The 23526-nt window shown below is 41.7% G+C and overlaps 2 protein-coding genes across 3 annotated transcripts; one reads left to right on the top strand and one right to left on the bottom strand.

Annotated features, from left to right (window-relative positions):
- Nucleotides 1-762: 762 nt before the first annotated feature.
- Nucleotides 763-14033, top strand: cilp2 (cartilage intermediate layer protein 2). 2 transcript variants are annotated; one of them, XM_029001300.1, is made up of 10 exons: nucleotides 763-969; nucleotides 5059-5154; nucleotides 5653-5922; nucleotides 6054-6236; nucleotides 6570-6725; nucleotides 6823-7140; nucleotides 7438-7546; nucleotides 7639-7796; nucleotides 8678-11100; nucleotides 11773-14033. In XM_029001300.1, the coding sequence occupies exons 1-9, from the start codon at nucleotides 906-908 to the stop codon at nucleotides 11086-11088; spliced, it is 3765 nt and encodes a 1254-aa protein (XP_028857133.1). In that variant the 5' UTR covers nucleotides 763-905; the 3' UTR covers nucleotides 11089-11100; nucleotides 11773-14033. The 2 variants fall into 2 exon arrangements, with proteins under 2 accessions (XP_028857133.1, XP_028857134.1); XM_029001301.1 differs by lacking the exon at nucleotides 5059-5154.
- Nucleotides 14034-14087: 54 nt separating this feature from the next.
- LOC114802417 (Rieske domain-containing protein) lies at nucleotides 14088-16641 on the bottom strand. Its single transcript, XM_029001302.1, has 3 exons — nucleotides 16223-16641; nucleotides 15789-15904; nucleotides 14088-14954 (listed from the first exon to the last, which is right to left on the bottom strand). The coding sequence occupies exons 1-3, from the start codon at nucleotides 16404-16406 to the stop codon at nucleotides 14856-14858; spliced, it is 399 nt and encodes a 132-aa protein (XP_028857135.1). The 5' UTR covers nucleotides 16407-16641; the 3' UTR covers nucleotides 14088-14855.
- Nucleotides 16642-23526: the final 6885 nt, after the last annotated feature.

The raw sequence follows: 23526 nt of genomic DNA on the forward strand, positions 1-23526 counted from the left end.
TAACCGTGAGCTGACAAAAATGTCCTGGTGCTGCTGGTAGCGCAGTACAGATGAAAATTCACTCAAACCACTTACATACATATTTCTCAGATGAGAACGTCTCCCCCCTCCCTGTATTTAATTAACTCGAGCCATGTCAGTGTTCATCATCATGTGTTTTCCTCCGGGGAGATGACCACTGTTCCTGATTTTCCAGTAATTGCTGGCTTCATATAGACCATCACAGCTCCAACGTCTGTGTGGATTTAAAAAAAAAAAATGGAATGAAATAAAAACATCTTGTGTGATCCTTCATTGTGGGATCCTGTAATCAGCAGTAAGGAAGCTGAAAAGCAGAGCCGTCCGCTATTGTCCTGCTGTCACACATTCCATTCAAATGGCCAATTTCAGTCAGGCAGTCTCCCGGGAAGATCAGAGTCTGAACACTGTTGACCACATTGCACAGATTAATGCTTATAAGTAATGCAAAATCAGACAATAATGCTGAATAATATCGAAACCAAGCAACATTTTATCTCCATCAACCTAGTTGTCATAAATGTTACTGTAATCGAATTAAATTTTAGAGTTATAAACCAAGAGTTGTATTGTCTTATTTTTAGGAAGGTGACCCACATCCTGGTAACTGTTTTGGGGGTTGTGAATTTAGTGGGGATACAGCTTTTAGTCTGCGCTGACCAATGGCAAGCAGAAGGGGGCTGGATTAGACCATTCTCCAGAGGTCCAATCTTTTAAAACTCAACTCAGTGAAACTCTCAATAGTCAAAACATAGCACAAGTCTTAGACGCTTCCATCTGAATTGAATAGTATATACTTTAATATATGTGTATATATACGCCGTTGTCACTTACAAACGACAGCGAGAGTGAGAAGAGGAAGCTTCAGCCCTAGTCTAAGTGGCACCATGTGGGATTTAAATATGGTGACCTTACTGATGCCTATGCTTTTTGCTGTCAGCCTGGCACAAGGTAAGATATTTACACCCCAAATGCAATATACACTTTAAACTAGATTAAATTCATATTTGGATAGAATCAGTCCAACTGTACAGTTTTATAGCAGCAATAAATATTTTGGATTTTATGATCTTTTATTCATTTTTATTTATTTGTGATTGTATTTTTGGTTCATTTAGGATTCATAGTAATTTGATAAAAAAAATTAAGGCAAAAGATGAAGGAAAAAAACACCATTAACCACATTTTATGTATAAAGAGGTACAAGCAGGCACGTCTCATGACTATTCATATTCTTATTAGAATTTTTTGATAATTTGATGTATTTTCCTTCCTATTTCTAAACATATTAATTCATATTGTTTTAAGATGTCAGTTTCTTTATTTTGAGCAAGGTATCAGAAAATGATGTGTACAGTTGTTGTATCCTCATACATAAATACTAATTCTAAGTCAGAATTTTTGGAATTTTCAGTACTTAAGATGCAAATGCCACTCAAACTGGACTGAAGAAAAAATTTAACGTGTATACATTTTTCAATGGAAACCGGTTCCTCCACAAAGAACCCTTCTGTCCCCACTTGACTCCAAGGACTCACTCAGCAGGAATGTCAGTAATGAAAAAAAAATGCAAGAGCCACACTTTCTCAGATTTCGGCCACATCTTCCACCTTTCACACTTGTCCTTACGATCTCCATTCTTCACTTCCTCCTCTGTCTGTCCTCCTCACTCTCTCTCTTGCAGAATTTATTACTCTTACATGTTTCCCAGAGACAGCTGCACATTGACGCGAAATGGAAAATAGTGCCTGACACAGCTCTAGTTAAGTCAAGGTTTTGAATAAGGGTTTTAAATAGCCAGATGCCATTCAGTCATCTGGTAATGAGCTGTATCCCAGCATGCCAATGCCACTTTTGTCCAAAACAGATGAAGAAGCCATTTCAGTCCAGCAGACAAAATACTGCCAATCTTGAATCTGCCCTTTTGTCATTCCTAACCGTCCAGATGCTTACCTCAATCTGAAAAAGACATTCCCGACAGTAAGTTCACCTCACATGGTGTAGAATAATACAAACAGCATTTAGGTTATTAGAAAAGATCAACATAATGTCATTTTGAAGACCATAAAGGTTAAATGGTACAATTAGCCAGAAACACAAAAAACAAAACAAAACAGTGGGTAATTTACATCATTATTCAGTGTCAGCAGAGAATTTCCATTAAGGGTAATGGGGCACAGATGCGCTTGACCCTGCACAATGTTGGGGAATTTTCAGTCAGTGGCTAATCTGGCCTTGGACACAATCAGAGAGGACTAAGCATCTGAGAGATGTCTATAAAAGCACACCTCAGCCCAGGGAGACGCCAAGCGCTCAAAACAGCTTCCACATGTCTGTGATCTGATGGCATACACACACACACTCACACTCACACACACACACACACACACACACACACATAGACAGGTCTGGGCAGTCATTTGCCTTCATTAATCCATAATGGGATGTGGAACGTGGTTTCCAGATGACTAGTACATCACAACTCCTGTTTAAATGAAAAACCTCTAAAGCAGAACAAATATTGGCTTGTTTCTCAGAGCCCGGCATAATTCAGACATGCAGAGCGAGGCTGACTGCGCTGTAGATTGCATTCAAGTCGGCAAGAAAGCCACAGACTGCATCGACACTGTAACCCTCAATGGACCACCATTTATTCGAGGAGTTACGTAACACAGAAATGTTTGCACAACGTCTTCTTGTACGTGTCTGGAGCATTGAGAAAAAAAACGACTTCCAGGTCTGCTGAAAGGCTGCGTCTTGGCCAAATAAAATCTGGCAGTGATATCGGTTTAATCTGACCGAGCCCATTCTGACCGCGATGCCGTTTTTTATTAGCAGCTGACTACTGCAGCGTGTGCACGGTCTGCTTCACAAAATGTGCTACTAAAACAAAAACGACTGTTTTTTTAAAGGTACCGTGAATGGACAGTTTGTCTTCGTTTACCTCACTGAGTGCCGACAAATTTTGAACGTTGATGCAGCCAACATACCAAACCAAAAAAGCCAAAAGTGGCTGCAGAATGATGCCAAAAAGAAGTCGCATGCATAAAGCAGTAAGGGAGGTTTTGAGGAATGCCTGGCGGTCAATGTTCGGCTTTTCAGCTTTAAAAAGAAAAGCAGCCATCACATCACGAAGAAACCGAGGATGCAGACAGGCTGTTTTAGGACTCATGCACATGCGCTAATTTATTGTTTCCATTGCATGGGGTATTTTGACCTGCAGTGTCCTGTTACCGTGCCTGCGGAGACAGTAGTCAAGTATATTTAGTCTTGTTCCTCATAACAAAAATCTGTCCTCATCACTGTCAGGCATCCCCACACGCAACGTGTGTGCAGTGTAAGAAAGGCCATGCAATGTTGTAGTAGCTTCCCCTGTAGGTGACACACATCGTCACATCCAGTCTCAATTACACCAGACACATTTTTAACATTACATTTTGAATCAAGTTCTTGAATCCCGAGAAATTTACCAGACGTTAAAGGAAATTGTGTAATGCCTTTGGTAGATTGTAGAGAAGAATTTCTTTGAAGCTGACAACTGCTGGCTTCATCTCTTTTTCCATTCAGCACTGTTGTCGGTTTAAGTCAGAGGGGAAAAAATCAGCCAAAAGAAGGCCTTAAACAGAGGAGATGGTAAAGTAAATGAATCAGAAACAAGGCTGAACTGCCTCCAGTTTACTTTCCAAAAATCTCACGATTTAGCTAAACCAGTCTGTGTTATGGTACACATGCATAGCTATAACACAGTTTCAATATACTTTGCCCAGTCTGTTTTCACACAGAACATCAGCTGTTACAGAAAAAGTCTTGATGGCCTTTACCGAGGTGACCATACTTGTGCCCTCTGACGGAACCGCATGTGCGGTTGTGCTTTTCATGCAAAATGTGTGTACTTTTATAACACTACAGTGGGTAGATAGATAAAGGACTCGAGGAGTGTAGAAATAGAGTATGCAGATCAGTATTTCTGGGCTTTGCTAGCACTTAATAACTTTTTTTTTTTATCTGTGCTGCATATAAATTACCAACAGTACATGGACTTTTACTGTCATGTAAATAATTTATATTGAGTGAAGCTACTTTCAGGGTACGGTCAGCGACGACCAACACATTTTTTGGGACCTTTTTTCAGGCAATTGTGTTCGAGGTTTTTCTTTTTCGGGGGGAAAGCAGTTGGGCTGGAAAATTTGCACAGTCCTGGCAACATTCAAATTTCCAGAGTATTACTATTTTTATTAGTAGGCAAGGAACCCTTTTGGCGAAAAATCAAACATTAAAAATTCGGTTACACCAGGAGCTTTGAATGAGTCACTGAACCTTCCTTTGACTTGAGATGTTTTATCAGGTTTGGACAAGTATCGGTGGCCCATGTTGTTCGCAGCAGGAGAGCCACCTTTGAGGACTGGAGGCGGCATCCTTAAGCAGGTTCCCCTCAAGCTCTGGAGACTCGTGGTCTTGCACATGGCTCATTTAGAGAGCACGGCCAATCACCTCAGCTCGTTCCTCTCCCTCGGCTCCATCACTCCTTCTTTCAAGCGTTTCCAGCGCAGTGTGCAGCGCCTGCGGTTTCAATGGAGTCGGAACAGCTTTTCCACATGTGCCGCGCCGGCTGATGAGACCGGTCAGCGATGCAGACTCGTGTGCTGGACGTGCCCAGTTACTGGGGATGAAATGTCCAGGAATCCACTGGGAGACCTTCCAGTCGGCTGACACCTCTGGACGTGGGGGCGGTTACAGTAGGCCAGGTCTCTCAATTTGCATCCTGGTGGTACCCTGACAGAAAGCCCTGAAAGAGTAGACACCCGAGGGGCATCAGCTGGGGATTGGGTGTCCTCCGCAGACTTCCCCTCACTGACAGCTTACATTCACAGACACTCATGCAACCTCATCATGCATAACGCTGACTGACTATTTTGTCAGTCTGCCTGACTACCATTAATCCATCTGCAGCCATAAATCTTTCGTTTCCAATTAACGGAACGTCCTCAAAGAACATGCTCCTTTTGAACTTTATATGATTTCTTTGTTTCATTCATGCAGGTGCTTTAAGGAGCACAGTGGGACTTGAGAAGTGGAGTCAGGCAGACAGGAGCAGGAAACTGACCTATAACAGCCTAACTGACCCAAAGACCACAGGTCAGTCTCCAGACTATACCACCATGAAATGACTTTTTTTGGTGCTGTAATTTTTTCATTGGAGCAGGATTTTCTCTTTTCTCAATCTGTCGATCTGGAGAAAGCATACAATTATACAACTTCTATTCAGCATAAAATCAACCTGCAAACTGTGTCAGAGTGAAGCCATAGTGTCAGCCAAAGTGTTTCCCTTGGTATATCACGTCATGTAGATCATGTGCCCCAGGGGTGCATTGTATTTGAAGCAGTCATTTTCTAAAAGATGCACAGTGTTTTGCATCAAAGGTTCTTTTCACATATGGGGGCGTTTATTGAAACATGCGACCCTGATAAGAAAAATGATTAAGTGCTTGTTAAGAACATCTTGAGAAGTATTTTGTCCACTTCCTCCCATGGGTGACCGAACCGTTTATGGAAACGGCAGTAGCAGATGCCCGCTCTTAAACTTAGTAAACTTTACCTCCTGCCTGACCCACTTCCCACTCTTGTGTAACACAGGCGTGACAGAGTGGACGTCCTGGTTCAACATAGACCATCCTGGAGGCAACGGGGACTATGAGCGCCTAGAGGCTATTCGTTTCTACTACAGAGAGAGAGTGTGTACCCGGCCTGTAGCCATTGAGGCCCGCACCACTGACTGGGTTGCAGCTGCAGACACTGGGGAGGTGGTGCATTCCAGCCTGGACAAGGGCTTCTGGTGCATCAATAAGGAACAGCCATATGGACGTAGCTGCTCCAACTACCATGTGCGCTTCCAGTGTCCTCCAGGTACCATTCATCATAAGACAATCCATCATGGTCATGCTGTAGTGTTAGACATGGCACAGTGCAGTTGTTGAGAGTTTGCGAAGACATGAGTGAGTCTGAAAATTCACACAAATTCAAACATGTGTTCTTAGTTCAGGCCTATTGGTCAGACTGGTCAGCTTGGGGTACTTGCTCAGCCACGGTGTGCAGCGATGTTGGAATTCAAGTGCGACAGCGAAAATGTGTGAGCAAAGACCCGGTGCCACTGCTGTTCAGCCCAGCGTGCCAGGGCCACCACATTGAGAGAAGAGAGTGTGCCACACCTCCTTGCCAAGGTACAGTCAATCAATGGATGCTTTTACTCTCCTGGAAGATGTGAGAACAGTGAATCACAGAGTAATAGGTGCACAGCCAGGTCTGGTTCAAGTTCTCAATCGTGGGAGGGAGGTTGTTTGAGCCTCAAAATCACTCTTTAATACATAAAGAATTTTCTTTTCAACAGGTATTTCCCCCACATCTTTAGCCTTGAGTAAAGCACTCAAAAGGCTTTCATCATTACCAAAGCCCGGCTTTATAAGTTTTACACATGCTGCATCCAAGGTAAAAAGCACTACATCTCATACTTCTAAACTCACTCCCTTCTCTGCATGCTTTCTGTGATGGAGCAGCCAAATGGAGTCCCTGGAGTGTTTGGGGAGCCTGTTCAGTGACATGTGGAGGAGGTCGCAGGGTCAGGAGGAGGACATGCGTCAGATCATCCGAAACGATGCAATGTGTTGGACGACCTGCTGAGGTTCAGAAATGTGGCAAAAAACCATGTCCAGGTCTGTAAAATAACAACAAGAAAAGATGGTTTATCATTCACTGTAATGCAGAAAATTCTGAATTTGTTCATGTTTGTGTGTGTGCATATCTGTATAGTGCCATGTCAGCGTGTATGCAGTGATGGACACCCCAGCCAAGACTGCAGTCGCTGTGTATGTGAAGGCCATGTTCTACATGGAGAGGTTCTCAGCTTGACTGGTGTGCCGGTGGCTGGAGCCAGAGTGTCTTTAGCCAACCAGCCAAAGGTCACCCAAGCCCACACTAACAACAAAGGGCTCTTCAGAATCCCTGGGATCTGTTCCACCTCCACAGCCACACTCATCATCACTAAAGAGAAATTTGCCTCCGTCACCACCTCCAGCGTTAGCAACGGCACACACAAATCCTGGGTACGGGCTGTCTTACAGTCATCAGGTGAGCCCTCAAAATTCCAAACTCTCACTTAGCACACTCAGCCTTTAATATTCAGGCAGCAATAACCATGAATAACACAACCAAATTGGCCACGAGAGAAAAGTAAGTAGCTGCTGGAACTGTAATACATGCATAAATTGAAACTATATATATACACACAGAACAGCTGTATTTTAACTAGACTCCCTTACCAAAAATATTTCATAAGTACTTAACCAAAATGCTTAAACTGCCATCAGTCAGGCTGGGTTTCATGAAACTGAGAAGCTGGGAACTTCTTTTCTTGCTGTACTGCAGAGAAGCCATACATTGTTAAGCACCCAGAGGACAAAGTGAGATATGAAGGACAACGTGCTATCCTCTGCTGCAAGGCCACGGGAAGTCCCAAACCTGAGAAATATCAGTGGTAAACTCGGTGATGATGGATTTACCATTACAACACATGGCCCTTTCACTCGGAGGAAAATGCAGTGACACGCATGCGCTCTTGTCTTCCAGGTATCACAACGGATCTCTGCTAGACTGGAAGGTGTACAAGTATGAAGAGGACCTGGTCCTGCGAGACTTGAAGCCAGAGCAATCTGGACAATATTACTGCAGAGCCATCAGTCAAACTGGCAGCATCAAGTCTGCTCTAGCTTCCCTTACAGTTATAGGTGGGTGCCAAAACACACATTTCAAAATGCTTGCAAAGACTGCCATGGTTGCTTGAATGAGGCAAAAACAGAGGATCTGTTGTGTTCATAGGGAAAAAAGACAGGTCTGAGAACAAAGGACACTTTATTATGTTTACACTGGTTTGAACCATTCATTTAGTTACCACTAAATACAAAAAAAATGTTCCAGTATCTACTTCAGTGCACTTTACTGAAGCTGAAATCTTAGCTTGTGAATAAATTCTTTTCTTTTTTTTTCGGTGAAGTATGCATTCCACATCCATCCTGCATAACACCACATTGTGAAATTTCCCAAGATGCTTGTTATTCAGAATATAGATTGACAAAAAGAGTCTGCTTAGATGTGTGGTAAAGCAATCAGGCCCGTGTTTCCACAGAGGGATCAGTTCGTCTTTGAATCATTGCAACACCAGACATTTGTTTAAGTGAATAAAACAGTTATCACCGGGAAACGATGGGCCTATTTTAACAAGAAAATCACGGAGGTTCATGTGTTCGCCAATCTCATTCAGACCAGAGATTCATTATGATACGTATACAGTCTTTTTCTTAAATTTGAAAGTGTGCTAAGTAGGTCTTCCCATCTGTGTGCAGTAATCCATAATTTGCGGGATGGTAAAGTTTTACAGCAATACTGAACTGTAAAGTCTATAATGATATCATATGCTTTTAACATTTTGCCAGGATTCACTTCCATTCATTTCGATCTGTGTAACCTTTGGTTAATAACCTCTCATCGGAATTAGTGACAACATATCATGGGATTTCTCATCTTGTGTGAACAGGGTATTGGGTGTAACGTCAGAAATTAATGGAAAAATGCACAAATATGATGACAGCAGTCCCTTTCTGTTCCACAGCTAAGGGAACACCAGCATGTACCAGCTTTCCCGAGAGTCACCTAGTCAAACTTCCAATGGATTGTTTCCAGCCTGGAACAAATTCCAAGTTCTATGATGCTGGGCGATGTCCTCATAACAAGTGTGCCGGCCCCCTGGAATTTGACATGCGTTGCAGGGATGGAAGCGGATTCTGCTGTGGAGTTAAAAGCATGGAGACCAGAATGATAAATTGTGGCAGTTACTCCCTACCTATCAAGGCTGTGACTGAGTGTGGCTGCCAGAAGTGTGTGGAGCCAAAGATTTTAGTTCGCGGCAGAGTGGTTGCTGTAGATAATGATGAACCGCTGCGTTTTGGCCACATCTTTATGGGAAAAGAACGAGTGGGAACAACTGGGTTCCAAGGCGGTTTCACCCTTCATGTGTCCCCAGATACAGAAAGGTTGGTTGTGAACTTTGTAGATCCCAAACAAAAGTTTATTGACACTGTTAAAGTGTTCATCTTTGACAAAAAAGGTGGCTGTGTCTACCACAATGTGAAGGTCATGCGAAAACAAGAGGCAATTGATATCGATGCAAGGGAAACTAATACCATCTATTTGGGAGAAATGGAAGGTGAGGACCCCATAGGCCAACTGGTAATACCTCCAAACTCCTTCCACAAATCCAGTGGGGAGGTATACGAGGGGACAGTGAAGGCCAGTGTCACATTTCTAGACCCAAGGAACATTACCACTGCAGCTGCAACGCCCGGAGACCTCAACTTTGTCAGTGATGGAGGGGACATTCAACCGTTGCGAACATATGGGATGTTTTCAGTGGACTTCAGAGATGAGGCAAATCAGGAGGTTCTCGGAGCAGGGCCTGTACAAGTGCTGCTAGACACAGAGCATGTCAAAATGCCAGAGCATATCCCAAAAATGAAGCTTTGGTCCCTTAATCCAGACACTGGGATCTGGGAAGAAGAGACTCTTTTTCATTACACCCAAGCAGCTGCTGGTGGAAATGGGAGAAAGAAAAGAGAAGAACGTACGTTCTTGATAGGAAACATGGAGATAAGGGAGCGCAGACTTTTTAACCTAGACGTGCCTGAAAACCGGCGTTGCTACGTCAAGGTGCGGGCATATATGAGTGACAAGTTTTTGCCAAGCGAACAGTTGGAAGGTGTTGTCATCAGTCTGATCAATCTGGAGCCCAAACCAGGCTACACCTCTAACCCAAGGGCCTGGGGTCGGTTTGACAGTGTGATAACAGGACCCAATGGGGCTTGTTTGCCAGCCTTCTGTGATGCTCAAAGGCCAGATGCTTACACAGCATATGTCACAGCTATTATGGGTGGAGAGGAGCTAGAGGCAGCACCATCGACACCCAAAATGAATCCAAACATCATTGGTGTGTCCCAGCCATACTTAGATAAGATAGACTACCAACGATCAGATCATGAAGATCCTGCACTCAAAAAAACTGCATTCAGAATAAACTTAGCAAAACCAAACCCCAACAATGTAGATGAGTCGAATGGACCAATTTATCCATTTCAGAGCTTGATAGCTTGTGAAAATGCACCAGTTGATGCCAATCACTTCCGTTTTTTTCGTGTGGAAAAGGACACATATGAGTACAATGTTGTGCCATTTCAGGAGAGTGACCTGACCACTTGGACAGGTGACTACCTTTCCTGGTGGCCAAACCCTCAGGAATTCAGGGCTTGCTACATCAAAGTAAAAATCAATGGTGCTAATGAGGTCATGGTGAGGTCCAGAAATTTTGGTGGCACACACCCACAGACAAAAGACCAACTCTATGGTATCAGAGACATCCGCAGTACTCGTGACGTGCACAATCCCAACACTTCGTCTGCCTGTCTGGAGTTCAAATGCAGTGGAATGCTTTTTGACCAAAGCATTGTGGACAGATCACTCATAAATGTGTTACCCCAAGGCAACTGTCGCCGCACTGGCATCAACAGTCTTCTGCAAGAATATCTCATCAAACACCCACCTACTCTCCAAAACAATGACTCCCATGCCTTTAACATGTTAGCACCTGTAGATCCTCTGGGCCATAACTATGGCATCTACACAGTAACGGACCAAAATCCAAGGGTCGCAAAGGAAATTGCAATCGGTCGTTGCTTTGATGGGACTTCTGATGGCTTCTCTAGAGAGATGAAGTCAGACGCTGGAGTTGCCTTGACCTTCAGCTGTCCCAAGAGGACTGTAAGTCGTGAGAGTCTTTTCCAGAGGCTGCAGACAAACCCAGGTCAAACCTTGACACAAATGGCCCGCGACATGAGAGAATCACAGGGGCTGCAGGTCAGGAGGGGATCCAGCCAGGTGGTGCCTTATCCCTCAGGGCAACAGGAAAGGGCTCGGCCCCGGAGAGTCAGCAGCAGGAGGCGACCTGTGCGTCGAACTCGGTCCAGGCTGTAGATATGCTGCTGGGTGAGTACATTTTTTAGCTGTTAGACTCATAAAACCTGTGAATGAAAAAAGACCAGCATCCAGCAATGATGGTGCAATTATAGTAATTGTAGCATGTAAACATGGCATGAACTGCAACTGAAATTTAGAACATGTATAAATTCTGCACGGTCATTATTAAACAAGTTGCATAGTACTCTGAACACTGAGAGTAGATACAGCCATACAGATAATTATAGTGGAAGAAACAGCAGAAACACTCAGAGACATTTCTTTAGAATGACTTTTTTGTGACTTTTCTGTAGTCAGGATTTATGTTAGATATGTCCCACATAATTAGTTGGATCTTTTAGAGGATGCACTCCAAGAGGCCTAGGCCTTCATGGACTGTGTTTAGCAAACGTCACTGGCAGAGAGCATTATCTAAAGAGACAGTAATTAACTTTTTGCATCACTGGAATGGATTCAATCTTGGCATTTCAGGTTGGGCCAAAAAAATTGCTTGTGCAGACAAATTTAAGAAAAATTGGCTTGAATTGGGATAGCCTTACCATCCTGCTGTGACAGAACTGCTGACAAATTTGCAGGCTCAGAAGGATGCATTGAATTGAAACATAGACTAAGGAAATATAATTCTGTATTTTATTATGTCTGCATATATCATATTTTAATTTGTCTTTACACATTTTTTAGGTTTATGGGATGATGAGGACGGTTACAAATAGCAAATATGGAAATCCCACTCTGTAAGATTGGTCACGTTGGATCTTTTCTAAAGTCCTGGTTCAGATTAATTTACTGGAAATAAAGGCCACATAAAATTCATCTTACAAACATTGTCATATCATGGTAGTTTTGTCATCAAATTGGATTGTAACAGTTGGTATTTATTTATTTATTTGCAATTGCTCCATAATAGCGGACCCAAAATGATTTTTTAAAGAGCACTAGCACATTTTAAGTAAAAAGAACATGGCTCCATCATAGACATAGTCCACAATCTCAGTCTGATGTAACCTCAGCTTTCACTAGAGCCTCAGCCAATGGAAGCCTTGCAAAACAGAATAAGAAAATGAGAAAACATTCATGAATGACTTTTCATTCTACCCACAATGCATAATATAATATTGCTTGTTCACTACGACAGCTTTCAATTGTTGTTGTCAGGGATTTACAACAAGCCTATAAAAGTGTGAAATCCATCAGAGAGAATTAGCCAGTCTGATTCTCTGGCTAAACTGTATTTTTTTTTTTTTTTTATGTATAATGTATTTCTGTGTCTTGTGAAGTGCAATACATGTTTTCCAATTGTGACTTGAGAACCTGTTAAAAATAGAATATATTTGAAATGTATCAATATTCTTATGTTAGTAGAAATCATAATTTATGTAAAACACAGCTGCTGCACACTTATCTTATCCTATGCTATTTGCAGTTGCATGTTCTTTACTTTCAGTCTCAGTCTCATTGGTAAAGGAATATTCAAATGTTAAGCCATACTGACAAATTGCCAAAAAAAAATCTTTTTCTTTTTTTTGTTGTTTCCTATTAATTCATGCCATTTGATGATACATAGCAGAGAAGTTATAGTTATGAGAATGTCCTCTTTCCACTGCCCTTTACTTTAATAAGCTCTCCAGAGCTTTGTACCCAACAATTTAGGTGGATTTTCAGTGAAGGAAAACACATTGCGGCCAGCAATTAGGATCAAGTTAATTAGAGATAATGGGGCAAAACTGTTTACCTTTATAGTGGATTGTTTCATGCCTCATTGGACCGTGGAGAAGTTCACAATGTTAAACTAATCCGGACACTGAGGAGGACATATGGTCCCCTTGGGACAAAACTTGAGCAGACAAATAAAATTAATTAGAATATAATTTAAAGATTTAAAGATAAAAAAAATCCTTACAAACAACTTTCTAATTAAAATGTTTCATTTAAAATGTCTATGAATGTGTCCATGTATCCCTGGAATATCTATAAATCAATAAAGGCATATTTTCTGAACTGCATTAGCTATAACATTAAAACCCCTGAGGGGATAAATGTATAACATTATAACATATTTATACTCTGGAATCAAACAGAAAATAATCTGTTTTTTGAGGCTGATGTGTAGGATGGACATCGGTATCTGAGAGACAAGGGTCAGACATTTACAGAATGGACGTACTGAGGGGGTTTCCCCCAGTGGGAAATGTTCAGGAATGGTTTTTAGGGAATATGACAGCTGTTGCCTTGGCCTTCAAATTTCCAAAAATTTCAAGCCAATTCAGCACCTGCTGGATGCAACATCCCTCAATGTACAGAATATGTTACTAATGTTGGTTACTAGTGCCAGAAAGCAGTGTGGGACACTCTTCATTTTTCAATGTTTATAAATTAAATCTAGAAAAAATTGTACTGTATTTGGGCAAACTGGCCAGGTCACGTCTTGTTAATTACACTTTGTAAATGGAAATGATTGTTTTCGAATAAGGAGAAAGGAGACGCTCCAGTGTGTTACCTGCCTCTTGGAATAGTGAGGTAATATTATGCTATCAGACTTACAAAATGCAGAATCCGACTTGGCCCCCATTTGTTTTTGACCGTATCTGTGCCATTACTCTCAGCAGAAGCATTTGTCTACTCTTCAGCTGCCTGACTGGTCTCAGGGAGACTATAACTTATTCAGGAATATCCTCTGGCAAAACAAGTCTTGGACCATTCCACCATTGTCGGGCAATAAAACGAACGTTGTATAGCTGCCACTGTTCTCTGGAAGACGTCTTGGGGCCTTAAAAAGTAAACCATAAATCGATTTCTGTGAATTCAGTGTAACTCATTATGTAACATGTAGTGCATGACATTGATCATTTCTTCAATATTTTGATAGTTATATGTATAAATTGAACATTGAGCTGATTTTGTCTTATGTTTGAAGAAATTGTAAATAAACCCTTTTCTGAAAAGTGTATTACCTCCATCTTTTAATCATACAAAACAACACTGTATTAATATCTCTATTGATGGGAGATGAGAAGGTTCTGTATTTAATTTACAAGAAATATGTTTTTTGTTAAATTGCTCACTTAAATAGATCAATTAACAGAAAATTATGAAACAGTGCACTTACAAAAATGACCAAAATCACAATGATGTTGACTTTCTGATAATGTCAAATTATGGTTAAATGGATGCAATAAAGTTCGAAATGATGACATGAACTTTCAGTTTGCCAGGACTGGGTGGCCAACGTTTTATCTGCAGGATGCAGTTCATTCACAAACTAACCCTCAGTTAAACAATTTTACTTCTTCGTACTCATTTCCAATTGGTCTTTTTATGGATGATGAAAGAGCATTTGGGCTATAAAACTATAACTATAAATGTACAAATGATGCGTTCATTTGTTAACCAGCAAACGACTGCTACTGCTGGAAATTTTTTATATAGGTTAAAAAATGAATATATATATATATATATATTCTTTCAGTTTGAATCAGTTTTGACTCAGTTTGAAGAGTAATTATCCATGCAGACGCAGTGCCCTTAATAAATGGTATGTCCAAAAAGCAATAAACTGTCACTGTATAAAGCTGGCGAACAATACAACATTCACAGAAAAAAAAGATACACGACAGACATTCCTTGCATAAAGTTAAACTAGTGATGACCAGACGGCAACATGTCTGTACTTGAACAACTCGGGCTTGTCACTGGTGTCCTCCGGCCTGTAGTTAATCGCTGGCAATACTCCGCTTACAGGCAGCCCCCAAGCTTGCGGGTGTAATTCATCCGTTTTGGGCCGAGGAGAAGGGCTGCAGCGAGAGAACACTAACATGTTTCACGTAGACGCTGCCATCTTCCAACTTCACTCCATGCACTTGTTGCTAAAACAGACAAACCGAGGAGACATAAGACACTGTTTTGAGCCAGCTGGAAGAGCGTGGCATGTTGACTCAGTGTTGAGCAATGCCCATTACGAAGGATGGAAAGCTGTCTGGCTGAGATGCATGCCTTGCCTTGTTTTCTTTACTGTTTTTATAAACCAGACATTCGAGTGAAGACTGTGGTGTTCATGACAACAAAGTTCATTCACCAGACATTAAATTTCTTTAGTGTTTGAATCATGCAATGGACATGAAGTCTTAATAAAAAGACTGAAACTGACTATTATAAGTAAAAGAAAAACACCATGCAGCATATGATATAGAGATAGATAATTATCAGTAGGGGCAAAAGCAAAATGACCTTCATTAACCTCCAAGTGTATTAAAGAGGATAATGAAGCACTTCCTTCATGAAGAAGATTCAGAAGATGAAGAGTAGTATGATGCAGTATTAATGTGTGACTGAAAGGCTGATGAATGTGGTTCATTTACATATACGACATTTATCAGACGCCCTTATCCGAGTGAGAGTCCTCCTGGATCATCTCAGCGTGTCTTGCTCTGGTACACGGCGGGCTTTCAACCTGTGACTTTGTGGTCTTCTGCTTTCCAGGTGAGTGAAGTGATTGTCATTGTGATAAACTGCACCATAAGGTGGGTCTTTAACCCATCACCCCTTAGTAAGGGGCACCCGGGGGCAATGTGGCACCTCAGTGGCACCCGCTGGGCTACTACACAAATTCCAATTTGACACGAGGCTCGGTAAATCAGAAGAATTATAGAATTATATTTACAGCATTATATAGATGGTCCCAGTGTGTCATTCATACCGACCTGTAAGCCCGTACTTGAATGTCCTGTTCTCAGGTTGAAGTCATAATCGTGCCAGGGACAGAAGACCTGCAGAGCCCCATCGGCGTCCTCGATGTCTCCTTCACAAAGCGGTCCACCTGTGTGGAGATGCATCAGTGGCAGAAACCCAGACAATGTTCCGCAAGTTCGGCCGCGTTGGGCGCAGCGCCCCCTGTCGGGGAAGGTCGAGACGCGCGCGTGAAACGGGGAGTCCCCGCGAACCGGACGTGCGTCGTGCAGCATTCTGGTTCCAGTGGCGACGTTCGACACCAGATCCTGGAAATTCGCCCCCGAATTACTCTAATGCAAGGGCCTGTATACGTATATATATATATAATATATCTCCACACACACACACATACATATACATAGATATATATATATAACATGTAAACCACGTGCCGAATGGTTCTCACCCGAGTGGGCGCATCGCGCGTCCAGCGCGAAAAACTCGCCGCCGGCGTGGAAGAGGCAGACGTCCGAGTCGCGGCCGAAGGAGGAGTAGAGCAGGCGGCAGCGCTTCTGCGAGAGCTCGGAGGCCGGGCCCACCAGCCTCCACACGGCGCGCCGGGCTCCGTCCTCCTCCCCGGCCGAAGCCATGGCGGCGTGCCGCGGTGCCACCTCCGCCCGCCCCGGGTCGGCGACGCGATCGTGGACCAGAAATCTATCCAAGAAATGTGGAAATTATTCTGGCTTCTGGAGGCGGCCGGGGTTTTACCATTTGGCAAGTAAAACCCTTAATAATCCGTCTAGGATTAAGAAAATGACGCCTTCTCCGTCTGAAATAAACCAGGTCTGGTGTTTGGCAGGACTGGTGCCCATGGAGTCTTTTGCCACGTGTTATTAGCATAATTTAGAACATTCTTCATTATTCTTCGTCATCACACTGCCTTTATTTCATTTGACACTCTTTCAAGTAAAAAAAAAAAAAACAGTTTCAGTAATTTGGGTGATTAAATATTTCTCCTCACTCACATTTCCTCATTGTCGCCGTTTGTCATCTAGTGCGTGTGGTATTAGAAGTCTGAGGACAATCTTGATGATGTATTTCAGTTCTTTAACTGCCTATAGAACATCTGAAGTTCACTGAGGACTTCGGATCTGGTCAGTTCTACAAAGAGGAACACATCCTCTTGTTACCAGAAGCACGGATCAGACTCCAGACACGGGAGCCAAGTTGCTGCTATCAACTGAACTCCGCAGACCAGAAGACGTATCCCAGAAACTGACCCATAGAGACATATTCAAATACACGTCAACATGTCCTAAGAAGCCAGTCATACAGGCCCACCAAGACATCTGGACCTTCTGGCTGCTTCAGCATGTCATCTGGACCTTCTGGAGAATAATTATATAACCTTTGAATAGTTACACACTCACACACACACACACACACTTGCTCAGGGACACAATGGTAGTAAGTGGGATTTGAACCTGCGTCTTCTGGTTTATAGGTGAGTGTGTTACCCACTAGGCCACTACCAGTGCTACATATTATTACCATTAGTTTCTAACATATATGTTTTGTTTTTTTACACTTTGTTATTTCAGTATTTTTTTTCAGTATTTCGGTATTTAAACTTGGACAAGCGTATGTGACATTCACCACAGATTTTTCCTCACATCTCAGTTATGCATGCAGGACCACCACAACTTTATGACATCATGATAGGCTGCTGCCCAGCTTTGTATTTTGCCAAAAGCATTCATGGCATGTCACGATGACGGATGGGATGCATGCTGTTTGTGGGGCTTGTAACTGCAAAGGGAATTTTTTAAAAACAGCAAGACGGACATTTTATGGTGAACATTTTTTTTTGGTCGGACATGATCTTGTTACTTGTTGTTTTGCCCTGAGGGTGCTTCGGTCTCTGCAAAGTCACTTTTTTGTATGACAAAGTATGAGAACTCCCATGGACAATATATGGGACTGGCAGCTTGACCCAGGCTCATCCATCATTAGTGTCAACATTTCCTGAAACACTTTATTCAACGTCAGGCCAACACCGATCAGGTGGTCTTATTAAAATATGGCTTCAGAAAACTAAAATATGCCTTCAGAACACCATACACCCAATCTATGAAATCAATGGAGACTTTTTTTTTTTTTTTATTTATAGCAAGGTCCATATGTCATTTCCAACAAAACCCTGACTGGGGGAACTATTACGGAGTACTATTTATGAGTGCTTACTGTACTAACATTCAAAATGTGTGAAAGGAGTCTGAATAGAAAACATTTAAAAGTGAATATTTCAAGCAAAAAAAATAACAATGCTGATAATGGACCTCTCTATATTTATGTAGGTAGTTGACAACATTGACATCATTCACATAATCTTGACAAGATTTTAAAAAAATCAAGAGACAAGGACACTGGATGAATCTCCAACATGTATTTGATTAGGTAGCATTTGAATAAAACTGGACACTCCGTGTCATGCGCCCGCATGTTTTTCCGCCTCGCATGAATCGCCCTTTGTTTTTTTTTGCAAGCCTTTCATCTTTCAGATAAAACTCTTTTACTCCCTTCTTCTGCTTCCCCCCGCTCGTTTATTGCCTGACATTTCCCCTACACGCATGAGTGATGAGACGCAGTGCCCTCCTGACAACCTCCCAAAGATGTTTTCAGGGTCGAAGCACAGGGACCGTCCCTCAGACGGGGTTCCTGCGGGGTTGCTGCACAACGCGGTAAAGCGGAGTTCACGTTCGAGGGTAAAAGCTGCGGCGACCTTCGTCTGAAGCCGGGCTGCTTGTGCAACATTCTTGACTCATCCTCTCATGGCTCGTGATTCTATCCAGACACAATGGAGCTTGTTTTCCAGGCCGGTGTCTGGCACGCCTGATGCGAGGTTAACGTAGTGCTGGGACTGTAATTGTAAATTGTGCCCGAGGCTCAGAAGGATCTGTGTAAATAAATGTTGTCATGTGTATGTGAGTTATGGATTGAGCTCTCGCTGCTGCGGAATGGGGACTAGTATATACATTTTTTGTTAATACAAACTCTCTGGTAAAGATGATCTTGTCAGTTTCAAAACACAGATGCGGTGCCAAGAAAAGCATTTAACATGTGAAGCGCTAGCCTCACATGTCTGATATTGTATGGAATGAGATCCACCATAAAACCGGATTGTTCTCGGTTTGGTGCTGCAGCCCCATAAAATACGAAAGAGTGGTTTGAAAATAGTCCCACTGAGGGGTGTTACTCCGGTTCCCGTCTACTGCTCCACAGGGTCAGCTGCAGCCTGTCTCATGTACACCATTTGATTGGTGGTCATGACCACCATGGCAGTTCAAGATGTCAGTCCAAAAGGTATATTTGCTTCATGTTGACTTTCTCATGTAGAACATTTTGTTATTGTGATATTATCATTCATATAATATAAAATGTGCTTTGTTATCTCTCATTTTCATTCTCAGTTTAATGTAGCCAGTAGGTCACAGTGTCAAAAGTGATACGTCATCATTCTCACAAGCAATATCTGCATGAGATGTTACACTCTGTTACTTCTGCTGGTACATTTCACTGTGGACCTCACTGTGGGAAATGCTTTTAGGCCCCATCGGCATGGACAGAACAGGACAGGGACATTTTTTTACCAGGGATTTGTGGTCCACAAAACAACATTAGGCTGTCAGTTGAAAAGTCTGGAAGAGCTTCTGGGGACAGATCGGCATTAATCAGAAATGTTAGGTTGTATTTATTACAGTACTATGGCACAGCAAATGCTGAGAGCTTGATCTTCTTTTGACACTGATAAGTAATATTGGCTAATTTATTATAGATGTGATACCCCTCTGGTCTCTATATCCCAGGTCCAGTGGAATAGACTCATAATACACCCAATTCTTCTTCTACGCATCCATCAAGATCTCTGCTTGCCTGTCATCTGACATCTCATCCTGGAGGCAGCTCATCATCTGAACTGCTATACATCCCAGCGGATTTCTCCCCAAAACAGGACCTTCAGATCTCCCTGAACCAATCTATTCTTCTGTCACTGCATGTAGATTTAAAATACTGATGCTTGCCTACAAAGCCAAGGAAGGGTCAGCAGCACCATCCTACCTCAGACCTCTCATCACACTTTGCTCTGCACCTCAATCCCTCCGATCCTCCAGCAGTGCCCGACTGGTACCCACATCTTTCAAGGTACTAGGAAAGCATTCATCTAGACTCTTCTCTCTCTTGGAGAGTGGCGGAATGAACTTCCACTACATGTTAGAACAGCTGAGTCACTGAAGCTCTTCAAATGCAAGCTGAAAACCTCCCTTTTTAGGCCCTACTTAGATTAAGAATGCCTATTATGTATATTTATGTAAAGAAAAACACTAAGTTGAGGGATGAATCTTACTTGTATCATTTTGCATTTTAGGATTCTACATTCCTACTCTCTCCCCAAGGTTCAATCTCTTATGATGTCTTCCTCGGGAACATCAAGCATTTGAAATACACACCGTACCACACTGTACCTCAAAGCACAGTGGCTAAGATTACTCATCTGATCATTACTACACAGCAAATATGGCTGAGGTCATTTCCAGAGGCCATACTGTAGGAGGAGAGCATTAATCACCTCTGTTTCCTGTGATTGCCAAAGCTCGTACTCATTAAGGCCTCCATCAGTCCTCTGATTAGTTTAATTCATTTAGAGGGGCTGCCCATTTGTCTTGCTTTCATAATGTTCAGAAATGTTAAGTTGTATTAGGCCATGTCAAGACCATGTGTTGACCCAAGTGTTGTACGTGATTCAATTTGAGCTAATCTTGTCAAAGAATCTTAATTTTACACATGCAAACCTTGCAAAAGTGTTGCAGCAGGATGTGAGCAGCCATCAGCAGCCTCTTCACCGGAAGCATTCTCAAAACGACAATGCAGCCGATTTCACAAAAGTCAAAGTTGCTATTTTTATCATTTAATATATAACTGAAAGTATAGTCTGTTTGAGTTATACCGCATTTACATTTCTTCCGTTTATCAGACACCGTTTTCCAGACTAACTTACAATCAGTAATTACAGGGACAGTCCCCCTGGAGACACTCAGGGTTAAGTATTTTACTCAAGGACAAAACGGAAGTAAGTGAAGTTTGAACCTTTGACTTGGTCTTATGGTTCATTGGCAAGTGTGTTCCTGCCACCACATCTCAGTTAATCAAATTTGAACCTTCTAGCTGTTCATTTCTTTCTGTCATTCGGGTGTGAATTAATTTAGAAAATGTTGGTATTTATGAAATTTTGTTACACCTGCTGTGTTGCATTTAAGGAGATTAAGATGAAGGTCATTTTGAAGAATCCAATGCATCTTTTTTCTGTTTGTTATTTGCATCCAAACTTTTGACTGGCATAAAGGACTTACAGTCAGATGCAAATGCACGTTCTTAAGCGGCTTCCTCTCCATACATCCATATAACTGCACTAGCACCGATTTGTTTAAAACCTGGATGCTGTAGTAACTACCATTACCTTGTTTAATCTGAATGCTGTACTGAAATAATTTGCAAATAAACGTTCATTACTGATGTCTTACCTCATTACCAGTGAGGGCACTTAAATGCTTCAAATCATCTGGCATTCAAACCTTTGACAGTGTTCCAGGAGCATTGTTGGGATGGAATAAACAGTTTCATGTGTGTTTTCTGAAGCTTAACTTTTTAAATTATAGAAACAGACGTGACGCTACTGATGAAAAATTCAATGAAGAAGATGGTGCTCTGTGACTTGCAGTGAAAAGAGAGCTGCACTTCCACCAAGGAAATCTACATCCAGCGTATTACACACAAATCATATCTTTAGATCAGCATGCTGATATCAATCTTGTGATGGTCCAACATAACCCTCAGCAGCATTTCATCATTAACTCATTATCTGTCAGCATTACTTGAGGCCTGTTATGTTAGTGAAAAGAAGATGTTCATGTTTTATAAGCCTTTAGACCCTCAAGAGCAATACTGTGAAAAAGTAATGGATTCTCCACTGTCTTTCCATTTCAGTTACAGTTATTATTTTGGTCAAAGATTTGGGGGTTCTCTGGAAGAATCTGAGGAATAGGAACCGGCCCAGTGAAACAAAATATGGGAGCATTTTCATATGGTGACGGTAAGTCGGACCAAAGTCTAGCCACAACATTACCTCACATTACCCTGCTTCCACAAACAATACCTGATCACTGTTCATTTCCCCAAATAAAATGCTTTCCCTGAACTCAGCAGAATTACGTGGGTTTTTACTTCATTCACTCCTGATGTGCAAGGGCTACCAAGGAAATTGCCATGTTCAGTTGAGCATGGAAAAGTGGTTGAGGTATGGATGCCGTCTCTCCTTCTTACTTAAAAGTGCAGAAAACAAAAGTGCAGTCATTCTCAGTGGAAACAAATGCCGATTAACGGCAAGGGTCCTAATCACTCAGGCTATCCAACCGTATTTAGATGGTTGACATGATTGACATCAGACGTGCAGAACAACAGTTTCTGAATATCACACAAATGCTGATTTTGACCATTTGTACAGTATTGACACAGTGCAAATGGTCATGTGCAGTACAAATTGATAATGATACAGTATTAATACGATGAAACATAAAATGCCTAAGAATTTACTATATAAATTTACTTATAAAAATTGTTGGGCTAAAATGAATTGAAATTAATTAAACGAACACCATTGTGATTAAAATGTATGTGAAACGTATGCCTTTACAGCAATGACCAGGTTCAATGCAACATGTAATCAATACATTTGACCCTGCTATGATGCCACATGTAGCAGTGGACATTGGGAGGAATGAATTGCACAGAGACCGAAGTACACTGTGTTCCCACAAACCCGCCAACCTCTTCAGACCCCAGGTCTGTTTTCTCCATCCTTCCCCAGACCTTTAATGACCAACACAGGCTGTCTGCTTCTTTAAGCCCCCTCACAAGACCTTTCTAAAGATATTTTTTTTCCCACTCAGTTCCTCCCTCTGTCCTTTAGCCACCATTCCATCCTAAATTCTCCCCATCGCTGAATGATCAGAATATATTTGTAATTAGATTCAATTATTCTGGTCACAGAGTGAAATAACATATTTATAAGTTATAAGTATCAGAAACATTACAGATGCATCTTGATAATTTAATCTTTTTCAGTGGCATTATTAGATGTTACATGGAATTATTACATGAAATATCTTGTTATATATTCTTACTTGAAGATATCTCGATTTAACCTTTACTAAAATGTCTTTAAATACAGTTAGATGATGCCAGAAAAGCTCATAATAAAATTGCAATAATTAAATACAAAATATATTTCATTTCATTTCTCAACTATGTTTATCATAACACATTTTGACTGTCATTTCACACCATCTCTCATTTTGATGCAACATCCTGGCTTCTGAAATGGTTTGGAAGGTTCAAAGATCTTTATCATCTGTCCATGTGACTGCATCTTTGAGACAAGAAACTTAAGTTTATTTAAAGAATCTTCAGTCTCTGTCTTGTATATTTCGGTCAGAAACAGGGCCATGCAGAAATTGTTGGATGTACAGGGGCACAAGATCTGTAAACACCACATGCTACTTTAATTTGCAGCAAAATTGAGATTGAATTACAGTAGCCTGATGGAGATGGAACCTTGCATCATACAGTTATTACATTTATTCATATAAACCTAGGTTTACATGATTTAAGCTACATTTCATTTGCTTTTAGTCTTCCTTTGAATCTAAACTATAG

Source organism: Denticeps clupeoides, chromosome 13, assembly GCF_900700375.1.
Source record: "Denticeps clupeoides chromosome 13, fDenClu1.1, whole genome shotgun sequence".
NCBI classification, from domain to species: Eukaryota; Metazoa; Chordata; class Actinopteri; order Clupeiformes; family Denticipitidae; genus Denticeps; species Denticeps clupeoides.